This window comes from Anser cygnoides, chromosome 5, assembly GCF_040182565.1.
Source record: "Anser cygnoides isolate HZ-2024a breed goose chromosome 5, Taihu_goose_T2T_genome, whole genome shotgun sequence".
Taxonomy (NCBI): domain Eukaryota; kingdom Metazoa; phylum Chordata; class Aves; order Anseriformes; family Anatidae; genus Anser; species Anser cygnoides.
Genome location: NC_089877.1, coordinates 31,887,920 through 31,900,021, shown reverse-complemented (window position 1 = coordinate 31,900,021; position 12,102 = coordinate 31,887,920). Strand labels below are relative to the sequence as shown.

Here is a 12,102-nt window from a genome sequence, read left to right as displayed (position 1 = left end):
AATTTTAAACTACTTAAAATGTTTAGCTCACCTTTCCAACAGCAGCAGCCACTCTGTTGGTCTCCCCTGCTCTTTGCTTTCATTGCATTGTCCAGCATTATGGCTGAAGGAATAGAGTATAGCAGAACCTCGCTAATTTACCTTACTAATTCACACACCTCATAATTTGCACAGAAAAATTTGCCACTTTCCCAACTTCTTAGGAAAAATCTAATTGAAGAACCTGTACAAATGGCTTCAACACCTCAAATCGTGTCACATTACTAAATATGCTATACAATATCAACTGCTCATTAGTCAATGAGTCATTCAATATACACTATTCATTATTACCATAAAAATGTAAATTAAATTTGTTTAATAAAGATAATACATTTCTTTAGACATCACCATGTACCATGGTACTGACTTGAAATTAAAAAAGGGACTCCCCACCAGTGAATTAGGGAGGCTCTACTGTACTTAGAATTGCAATGTCCTCACTGATACGTTGTTCTCTACTATTTTCTTCAGACTGCATCACATTGGCATACAGCAACTACACTAAGCTATGTCCTGTTATATAATTAAAGTGTCCTATCACTGTTTTAATTATTAAAGCTTTCTCTTCCAGAAGATTATATGAAGTTTACAGTTTCATTTTTTTCTCCTGCACAGATTTTTTTCTGCAATATAAAATACCAAGTGAAAATCAGCTCTAATAGAGTACTCTGATATTTAATGAAAACCTATTTCTCACTCAATTTTCCAAATTAAAAGACCTATTATCCATAAAAAATCATACAGTAGACCTGTGCCTCAAGCCAGAAATCAGAATCCAGATTCATTTCCGATTACCAATCTTTTAATCTAATCAATAAATCAGCTGGCTTTTCTGATCTGGTATGATGCTTGTCAAGTTTAGATCAATCACGAGTTCAATGCGACTTATATACCTCTCCAGAAAAAAAAAAAAAGAAACAAACAAAAACCTGTGTTACTGCATTCAATTAATCACATTGACAATTGTGAAAAAATCTTACTGGTCTGACATCCCCACATGAGTTGGTAAATTGCCGTGCCAAGCCAAAATCCAGCATATAACACTTCCTACAGGTGCTAGGAAAACGTCCCATAGCGAAGTTAGACTAGGAAGAAAAACAAATACAGATACAGACGTATTATATATTTATAGATATACGCTTCAATCTATGTACATATTAATGCAGTTACACAATCATAGAAAACCCATGTTCTGCTTCTCTATCTTTCCTTCCATATTTTCAGTTCTACTAAACTCTCAATAAATTTGAAGAAAACATTATGAAAATCAGGCACCGAACTTACCATATCTGAACTGCTGCCTACATAGTCCAAATAGATTGTCATCTAATTTTTGTGATTTAGAATCCACTCATTTCTAGCAAGAATTTTCCTGACGTCTCACCTGCTCACATTTTTAGATTTTGGTGTTTCTAAAAACTACTGACCTAGGAATTAACACGATCATCTACACAAATGCACTAATAACATAAACGCAGAATACAGAATAAGGGGTGCAAAGTTTCTTTTCCTACATGAGTGGAGGAAAAACAGTACTTAAGGAACACAGTATGAGGTGGAAAGTCAACGAAGACTTATGGGGGTAATTTATTCTGAAAACACACAATAAGTTTTCTTATTTGCATCTGTTCATTAACATACCACATTAACCCTGTAATTTTTTTTTTTAAACTGCCAGTCTATGATTTTTAAATGTGTTGGTTGAATCAGTTCGATTTTCTCCCCCCAACAAAATCTCCTCAAAATGGATCACAAAATATAAAAAAGAGAAAGCAAAAAATGATTCTTTGAAATGCAATTGAAACTACACATCTGAGCAAGCTGGAAGCTTAACAGAATTAACTCCAGAAAAAAACACTTTTGTTTTTCTGCTAAGGGAATCAGTGGTACTCAAAGTTCTCTATAACTCAGACAAGATTTCACTCATCTTTGGGAAAATCAGAGCCTAGGGAAACAATGCATCAGATAAGTCTGAAAAGAATAATATCTGAAAGAGGCCACAAACTTACATGTGGTCCAGAGAAACAACAACAACAAAAAAAACCTATGGGAGTAGTTCGGTTATGCTCTTACAAGAAAGTTATTTCACTTTTCACAATACACTGGAAAATATCACAAGGTAACAGCAAATACTCAAAATTTAATCTACCACTTCTGTGAAAGACAAAAAGAAAAAGGCTGTTTTTCTAAACTAATCAGTTTAGAAAAAAATTATATGTATCCTTATTCCTTACCATCTTCAGAGAATTCAGAAAATCTCAAATAGGCAATATGCACTTCTACAGGAATCTTTTATTTCATATTGCGTTGCTACACAGTGGACCATAATTTCCTTGCTGAGTATAAATGACAGATATACCACTTTCCTATACACATTTTATCAGGTTCTTAACTGCTAACTAGCTACAAAGCATCTCCTTACTTAAGGAAAGACAACAAACTAAGTGGGAAACATTATCTGGGTTTTGGAATTATCATTCAGAACTTAAAAATTGAAATAAAAATATGGCTTTGGACAAGGGAGCTCTTTTCAAAACATCTTATTTTTATTTAGATAAACAATCAGATATATTTAGTAGGGGACATATGAAGAGAAGTTTGAAAACAACTTATAAAATATCCTCTAATACAGTTTTTTAGAAAAACTTCTCTGAACATTAACTTAAAGAGCTGTGTAAGCAGAAGCAGCAACATTTCAGAGAAGGTACAACAAAGGTGAAGGGAAGTCAGAGACGAACTAGAAGTGCTAAACAATACTTAATGACACGTGTCTCACTACATACAATGAGCACAAGCTGGTTAAAATTTAGTGTTCAAAAATGTGACTATTCTAGATGATAAATATGCACCGAGAAAAGGATCTACAATAAAGACCAGAAGGTTACAGTAAAAAATTGTAGGCAGGAATATACATCAAGGAAGATCAGTGACTGGCTAGAATATCTTGTTGAAGAAGAATGTATAGATTCCATCTCAACAGTACTAGTTACTACTAAGATACATCAGAAATCAAGCCAAAAGCTACACAGAAAGAGCCGTAAGAAGACAAAAGGAACATTCAGGAATTCCTTTGAACAATGTAACAGTTATTTCTTAGGAGGGAGGGTTGCTTTTTTGTTTTTTCTTTTAACATATAATATAGTCTATGCTTCAGCTTGACTGACTCCAAAGGTTACAGTAGATAAGGTCCACACTGGAAAATTCATCACTGCAATACCCCAGAAAGGTAAAATGCCTGTTTCCAGCTTTTCATTAGAAATATGCAAAGAACATAATACACTATTTCCTAAAACTCTAGTGTTTTAATAATCTTCAAGATAAAAATTTTGAAGCAAAGTTTCAAGCATATAAAATCTCTTTCAGTAGAAATACAAAGCTGCAAGAGTAAATTCAACTGCTTTGGTTTTTCCCCCTAAAAACTACCGAAGTGTGTACTTAGATCTATTTAGAGCAGTTGCTTCATGTCAAAGGTTGAGGATAAAAACCAGTTGAACCTATGAATTGAAATATGTGTGATCAACATGCAAACACTTGTGCTTGCATGATGCTACAGACAAGAGTTGGAAATGTTAGCTTCCAACTTAATGAAATTGCAAGAAGGGTTAAGTACTGAAGACAATTGTGACAAAGACCAAGGTTATTACGGTTGCATTTCAATGCATTAGTAGGAAAATTCTGCCCTGATCAATAAACATTCAGTTTTCTATCCTTCCTCATTTTTTCATTTTATCATCTGGTATATAACCCATCCTTGTTTCTGCTGCCATCTAATGCCCACATATTACTTGCCTGTTTTGTTGTAATGAGCAGACTTACCGGCTTTATGTCCCTGTGCAGGAATCCCACAGAGTGAATACTTTCAATAGATTCCAAAATCTGCTTCCCAAGCCGCAGAGTAGTACTAATCGTGAATGTTCCTCGAGACTGGCTCCGACGCAGGTCTGCCAAATTCCGACCCTGGTCAAATTAAAAGGACATTTGCAGAAGAAAGAAACAAAACCAAACAAAAAAGACTAATACCAATATCCACAGATAGCATAGTTTTCCTATCCTTTCTTCAGCTGTTAATGGCTGAAATACTCTTATTACTTGATTTCATATTCAGGGATAAGATATCTCAACTTATGAACACATATCCCTAAGGATCTCCAACATTAAATTTAGAATCTATTTTTGAAAACATGCATCTTAGTATCTTTCTATGCCTAAATAACATGGACCAAACTAACAACGAATGCATTTCTCCATTAGATAATGTCGTATCTGTGGCACACTTGAAGAAAGATCAGAGAGAAGATAAAGACTTCTTTACGCTCACTTCTTTATGGAAAAGTATGTAATTTATTTAATTATACTGAGATGACTTAACCAAACAGATGAAATATATACATATAATTCATGAAATACGCTCCCATGACACCACAGAACTGTTGGTCTATCTAATTAACAGATGACAAACAATATGAAATGGAGCTCACTTCTTTCTTCAGCAGCATATTCTCTAGAGCCCCCTTCTTTATCCAGCATTTGTATTCACCAAAACGATAAAGGACAATAACACCATAATCTTAGATTCTAATCACCCATTATATAGTGACTCTATAGAGATCTGGGCAATCACCAACAATATTAAGTTTAACAAGAGCAAGTGTCAGATTCTACACCTGCGAAGGGGCAACCCTGGCAATATGTACGGTCTGGGGGATGAGAGGCCCTGCAGAAAGGGATCTGGGGTTTCTGGTCAATGGCAAGTTGAATATGAGTTGCCAGTGTGCCCTGGCAGACAAAAGGGCCAACTGTATCCTGGGGTGCAGCAAGCATGGCATGGCTAGCTGGTCAAGGGAAGGGATTGTCCCACTCTGCTCTGGGCCGGTGCAACCTCACCTCAAGCACTGTGTGCAGTTTTGGGCACCACAATATAAGAAGGACATAAAACCATTAAAGAGCATCCAAAGGAGGGCTACAAAGATGGCAAAGGGTCTACAGGGCAAGATGTATGAGGAGCAGCTGAAGTCACTTGGTTTGTTCAGCACAGAGCAGAGGGGAGGCCTCATGGCGGCCTGCAGCTTCCTCACGAGGGGAGCAGAGGGGCAGGTGCTGAGCCCTGCTCTCTGGGGACAGCAACAGGTCCCAAGGGAACGGCATGGAGCTGGGACATGGGAGGGTCAGGCTGGGTGCTAGGAAAAGGTTCTTTACTGAGAGGTGGTTGGGCACTGGAACAAGCTCCCCAGGGCAGTGGCCACAGCACCAAGCCTTGTTGGAGTTCAAGAAGCGTTTGAACAATGCCCTCAGACATAGGGTCTGATTTTGCAGTGGTCCCATGTTGAGCCAAGAGTTGAACTCAATCATCCGTATGGGTCCCTTGCAACTCAAGATATTCTATGATTCTATGATTTTATCCTGCCCCCCCCTTGTTTTGTTTTTTGTTTGTTTTTAATTTCATGCAAAAAGGTAAACAAAATGAACAGACTAACATGCTATGTTTTACATTATTTTCCAGTGAAGCCTTCAAAGAAATGTGTATTATCTCAGTAAACACCTTTCTTTCAATAGTCAGGCCTTTCTAAGGATACAAACTTTCTCCTTTCTGAGAGAATTATAGCAAGCATATGAAAATAAGTTGCACTGACCTGCAACTGCATGACCACATAGTTAAATCTGTCATTCCTTCCACATCCAATGAATCTACAGACATGATCTTTTCCTGAGGGAATAAAAAGAAACAAATTCAGCAACAACAATGACAATCTGTGGTTTTATTCCTTTAAATATCTAGCAAGCAACAAGAAAATCTCCATCAAAACCCTAGAACTTAGTCATATAGCTTCTAAATATTCTCACTTCACTTGACAGAAGAATGGTTGCCTGTTTATTGTCTCCTTAGGAAACTCCCTGCCACACAATTTAAAAAGGTTTTCTTCTTAAAAAAAAAAAAAAAGGATTAATTGCAATAATTTTAAAACATTCTTTTAAAAGAAACCTCTATAATTTCTGCAAATATGTAAGTGCTAAGCTATAAGTAATACCAATTTAAGTGAGATGAGCAATATTATTTTATGAAGGATTTGCAGCAAAATTCTCAAGATGAAATTCTTTATATTCATTGCTGCAGCTCCCAGTTAATGAAGTTTCATCTCAAATATTTATGACTCATTTTACGGTCACTGCGGGTATGCTGAAGGAACATGCTCAGAGAAACACATATTAGTCCACTTTTTTGCGGTCAGATTTTTATCTAAGAAATTCAGTAAGCATCCAGAACTTGGTTTGTTCAAGGAAACCCCATTTTAACTGAAGCAACAACTCCAGTTGTATGGTAAATTCTTTGGAAACTAACTTTCATAAAGAACTGATGAAATGGCAAAGGATAAAAGTAGAAAATGTACACATTATTCAAATAACCTAATTCTCTTCCACTTCAGTACAGCTACACATACCTATTACAACTTTGTAGATACCTTGAGGTCCTTTTCTCTCAGTGTGTAACACAACTGTGAGCCTGTGATTGTAGAGCAGGGGAAGAAAAAGACAGTAGTAGGCTGCACTGAATGGCTGTGCCCTTGAAAAGGTTCCTAGGGAGAGCATGAGGACTAAAGACCATTCCTCGAGCTGCACTGTATCACTACAGATAGCTCTGTGGCCCACACCAGAAGCAACCCATCATCAAATTATGATGCAGAGCTGTAAATGAGTGAGATAAAAGTCGTCGAGGTTGTGTGAGACAGAAACCAACTGAGGGAGTCTCACTCTCGCTGAGTGAGATTTGACAAATCTGTCTTCTCTGATCTGACTCTGTGAACAGATGGCCAAACAACATGATTAAATAAAATAACCATCTGTTGCAGCAGATTTCTCTTAAAAACAGTGTTTAAAGAGTTAAATGGTATTCTGATAACAAAAATTAGGAGACAGCATCACTGGCAGGAAAAAATAAACAAATCAAGGATGCGATCAATGACTGAACTATAATAAATGGCCATATCAGTGAACATACTCCTCCCTCATAATTAACAGATAAGTCATACAGCTACTCACATATTTAAGCATAAATCAGGGTCTTAAAAGAGCTTCTTTGAAGTTTTTCTTTATTCACTGCACTGCATACCTATAAAGTTATGACTAATTTCAACCCTGCAATGAATGACCACACCGTTTTAATTTTCAAAATTTCTCGAAGCAAAAATAATAAAAAATAGTACATCCCTGCAATTCTGCCAAAAGTTATGCTCACTTCAGTTTCACAGTTTATGTGAAATAAGATTCTAATTCAGAAACACTCTGAAGTATGATCATAACCATGAGAATGTGCATAGTTCTAGGAAAGACTGACAGGTCTGTTTTGCTTTATTGGGACACATTACACCTGCTTATTTCCTCCCTAAAAGCCTGTTTTTTCACAAATTCCCCAGAAGTTATATATGATAATAAATATATATATTTAAATAAGTCAGCTCCACACATCAAGAGAAGTCTGAACAATACTGTCAGTTCATGCCAGCAGTGAGGTAAACACCATATCTTTCATTACATACTATTCACAGATCAAACCTGCCTGATGTTTGCAAAAAAAAGATTTTTATGACAATTACATTCATTCCTCTGATTTATGTCCAAGATAACTAGAACAGCTTGAAAGTTAGAGAACATTAGCCCTTTGAGAACAGAATAATAACTATATATATATACATACATAGTTACATACACACCAAAAAAAGGATAGAACGAGATAAAAATTGGTATCAGAGGACATACACTATTAGAAGGTAGTTATAAAAATATCCTAAGAAAATTGTCTACATTTTCACTTTCTCTGAACCTGTGAGTCTCCAGAAAATATATGTATGTATATCAAAAGTAAGAAAAAAAAATCTGTGCAATAAATGAAGCATTTAATAAAAAGTATTCTTCAAGAAGCAAAGACAAAGTTTTTTTCTACTCCCCACTTTGTCCATTTTTCTTCCTTCTGCAATAGATTTTTAGCTCTTACACTCTAAAAACATGCAAAGGTAGATAAATTAATAGAAATGGCTTCTAGGAACCAAGATTTTATGTGAACCAGTTTTCTCTACCATAATGCAACATCTTATTTGATTAAAATCCTTCAAGCATGGATAAAAATATACACATGTAAAAATTAAGTTACTTATCTGTGCAAACTATAGATCTCAATACACCCATGAAGTTTACCGTTGACACATTTGTTACTGAAGCCACTTTCCTGATCATCCGCAATGTTCCCTATCTAAAGGCAGAACAGTTACACTTGCACAGCAATGACTGACTAACAGTCACTGCTAGCATTACTGTCGTAAAAGCACAGGCTTTTTTCTTTTTGTTTGTTGGTTTTTCTTCTCTCCCCGCCCCCCCCCCCCCTTTTTTTTTTTTTTTTTGGTATTTTTAAGATGTGTAAGAGAATGATTAGAGAGAAGAATTAAGGAATAATCTAGATTCTTTTCTCATAAGGAAGGTTGTCAAAAGAACGCCTTCCAAAGAACTTGTAAAGAAATCAGGTTTTAAGTTATAATGAAAACTTCCATTTATTATTTTCTCTGAAAAAAATAACATTGAGAAAATAAATAACAAAAAGTGAGAGTTCTTTATTTGGATTTTACATTATTTGGATTATTTGCCTCATTATTCCGTTCTTTTCATCTAGACAGCATTTCCCAGGATTCAGCAGAACTAGAGACTTTTCCACAGGAAAACTTCAGAGATATACTCCCAAAGGAAGAACGATACGAAAATTATAGCTTCTGTAAAGCCCTGTAGCAATAATGACAAATGCTTGTCTCAGCCAAAAGGTAAAAAGACTGTAAGTTTTTAAGGAAAAATAAACTTTGCAACCTTTGAACTCACACTTCACTACACTTGAATTCAAAGTAGAAGGTTATATGCAACATTTTAAATACAAATTGAACAACATGAATGCCATAAATAAGTAAATAGGACTTCAGGTACGCAGTTGGATACGGGCTACATTTTTACAAATACATTGGCATCGTAAAGTAAGCAAATTCCACAATTTTATTTCAGATATTATTTCTCTCCTGTTTCATCTATACTAATAATGGAATGAGACTTATGTATACAGAAAAAAAAAGTAGAAAAATTAATTCTGAGCATTTAAAAACCTAGGATATACAAAGTATTTTTTTCTTCAAAACTCACAATTTCTAAAATAATTTCTTTCAGCAACCCTGGCCAATGGTTTCTAAATTTAGGATTGGTGTCTCTGAACTGGAAAAGCTACAATTCAAAGAAAACTAATACAGACCCCCCTGAAGCTTCTTGCTCAACTATGTAATTAATATTAGATGCTATTGTGAAAGTCTTTAAAAAGACATGAACGTAGGAACAGTTAACACTATCACATGTGACATGCTTGCCCTCTTAAATCTATAGAGGCTGTCAATTTCTGTTGCAATGTAACCTCTATAGCTGATTAGGCAGCACCATATGTCATGCAGATTTTGTTTTATTCGAACTCGGAGTTGGAAAAAAATCTGGCTGCTGACAGGGACTGATATATCAGTCAAATCTTCCAGATTCAACATAAATTGTTTAAAGAAAAAAGTCACCTTTGAAACTTTATTTTGAATCTTGTATATCATATATATAATACATACAGCAGTGAAGAGATGCCACTGCATATTTCTCTGTATTAATAGCTTCAGACATTAAAGTATTAAAAGGCGCATCAAAAGTGACTATTCAAAGCCATCATCCTGAATGGGCAAGGAACTGAACCCTGAAAGCATTTCAGGATTTTACATACTAATAATTATTTCTTCTACAAAAGATTTTTAAATTGCGGGGTTTGTTTTTGTTTTATTATGCTTCCCATTTCAACCTTAAAGTAGCCTTTGCAAGTATTGCCAAGAAAGAAGAAATACAAATATTCTTATCCTTGTTGGTATGTTAAGGACAATATTCAATGCTAGATAGTTTTGTTTTGTTTTCTCTTTTTAAGATGGTCTCCTTTCTTTGTATTACCAACAAATAAGTCTAGAGCAAAAAACATAAGGAGAGTATATAGATCCAGAATAAACCACAGTTGAGCACAGGTTTTGCAAGCAATTTAATTATTTATTGTTCCTTTTATTTTCATGTCATACTGTTTGAAAGTAAAAGTTCATTGTAGCAAAACTTTCAGAAGCCGAATGAGCATCTATTCCATTCTTAACAACCGTTTATCAAAAATTTGGAAAATATGGGGAATATTAACTTGAACTATGACTAAATAGAGATTATTGTGATTTTTTTTTAAGTATAAACTGACATGCTACCTCCTCCATATCCAGGGTATAGTCCTACCTTGCAATTTCTTCAACACAGCTACTTCCATTTTCAGTACTTGCTTTGGCTGTTGAGCTGACTCGACCTTCAATGCAACATTTTCCCGAGTAAGCAAGTCCAGCGCATCGTAAATTTCTCCGAATCCTCCACCTCCTATTTTCCTTAACTACATTGAAAAAAAACAAACACAAACAAAAACAGATTAAAAAATTGGGAGAAAAAAGGAAACAAAACATCAATACTTCTTTGCCCTGTCTTTCAAACTGAAAACACTGTTGTATTACTAACAGATTTTAAATGAATATAACTGTATCCTTGAGTAAGTAAAAGAGCTATTGAAAAATCTAAAAAGGTATGGTTAACCACAGAAGATTAGGAAGAGAATCATAGGAAAACAAGTTAATATACCTGATGTCCATCTGCGCTAAAATTCCTTCATTTAATACACTATAAGAGTACAATTCCCAGCATGATTCTGACCAGAGTCAGCATGCTGAATATATACTTTCCTCAAATAGCCATATGCTACCCAGAGACCTTCAAATACAAATGCACAGTGGCATTTAAAAATATGCCATCTTTTTATTTTTTTCTCAGAAATACACAATAAAAAGGTATGCAACTTCTTGTACTTAGTGCAAAAAGCCAGAGATTTCTATTCTGTGCAGTGACTCACACGAAAGCTAAATCATAAATGAAAAAAATAAAAGGCTAAGATTACCTTTGAATATGTATATTAAATGTTACTCATCTACTTATGGTTCACTAACATTATTCTTATTAACAGACATTCCAAAGAAAGAGGCACCACTGCAACATGCATCTGTTTTAGGAGGAGGTAAAAAGAATGCTCCTGGCATATTAACTAGTTTACACTATACTCAGAGGAAATATTAATAGTTGTGTTTTCACTCTGCTTTAAATATTCACAGGGGACAATGATCTGTCTCTTTCAGCATCAAAAATGTCAATGTTATTTCATAATGTTTTCATATGGTGATCTCTCCTGTACCTACCATTGGTAAAAGAGAAACAGGGACAAAATGAACATAACCTAAGGAACATACAGTACTTTATCTTCTTTTTTATTTTTAATTATATTTTACCTTGAAATGACTGACATGATTTTCTAAATGTCACTTTAAAAAGCCTACACCATATTAGATGTTGTCGAAACATTCTGAGGATATACAGATCAGCAATATGCTGACCTGTCTTCAGATTCTGAAAATGAATCTAATGTCTCCTAATCGAGACAATCAGCCATCTGACTGAGAAGCAAAACACATTTTTAAAAATAGCCTAGACCTCTAAGAAGAAGGAAACAGATCAAATAAGGTATACTCACTTTTTTTCTTTGCATTTTTAAACCCAAGTCATATCATATGAAATTTTTATTCTGTAAGATTGCAACAATACTCAGTATTTCATCATGCATTTTCTGATCTGAAGACCTTTTACCATTGCAAGCAAGTCTTATTCCAATATTCTTAAGATGAGGAAAATAGGGTTCAAAATAGTTTTTTCACTTCCTCTGGCCTCACATTGCCAACTTTAAAAAGGTGCATTGGATAGGTGCCACATCAAGTTAAAACTTAACTAACTCACCTAAATATCAGCTTCTACTGCAACATCTGTTGATTGCAAATTCAGATGATCACTTCCTTCTAAAAAGCACACTAGCGGCTGACAAATTCAATCTCCCCTCAGACAGCCTGTATACGTTCTCTGAAGCAGGGTAATGAAAACACAACCACAGGCTTA

The 12,102-nt window shown here is 35.0% G+C and overlaps 1 protein-coding gene across 10 annotated transcripts in view; it reads right to left on the bottom strand.

Moving 5' to 3' along the window:
• The window catches only part of TTBK2 (tau tubulin kinase 2), a 92,957-nt gene that overhangs the window by 55,572 nt on the left and 25,283 nt on the right, over positions 1 to 12,102 (bottom strand). For 8 of the 10 annotated variants that reach the window (XR_010832078.1, XR_010832079.1, XM_066998703.1 and 5 more), the window contains exons 3-6: positions 10,357 to 10,504; positions 5,673 to 5,746; positions 3,859 to 3,999; positions 1,023 to 1,127 (exon numbers count right to left, since the gene is read on the bottom strand). Coding sequence is in view for 7 of the 10 variants with exons in the window: in XM_066998703.1 (XP_066854804.1) it covers positions 1,023 to 1,127; positions 3,859 to 3,999; positions 5,673 to 5,746; positions 10,357 to 10,504 (468 nt within the window). In the remaining 3 variants the exon portion in view is untranslated. Of the gene's footprint in view, positions 1 to 31; positions 104 to 1,022; positions 1,128 to 3,858; positions 4,000 to 5,672; positions 5,747 to 10,356; positions 10,505 to 11,946; positions 12,067 to 12,102 lie in introns of those variants that run through there. The other 2 variants (XM_048065111.2, XM_048065114.2) reach the window with 2 other exon arrangements.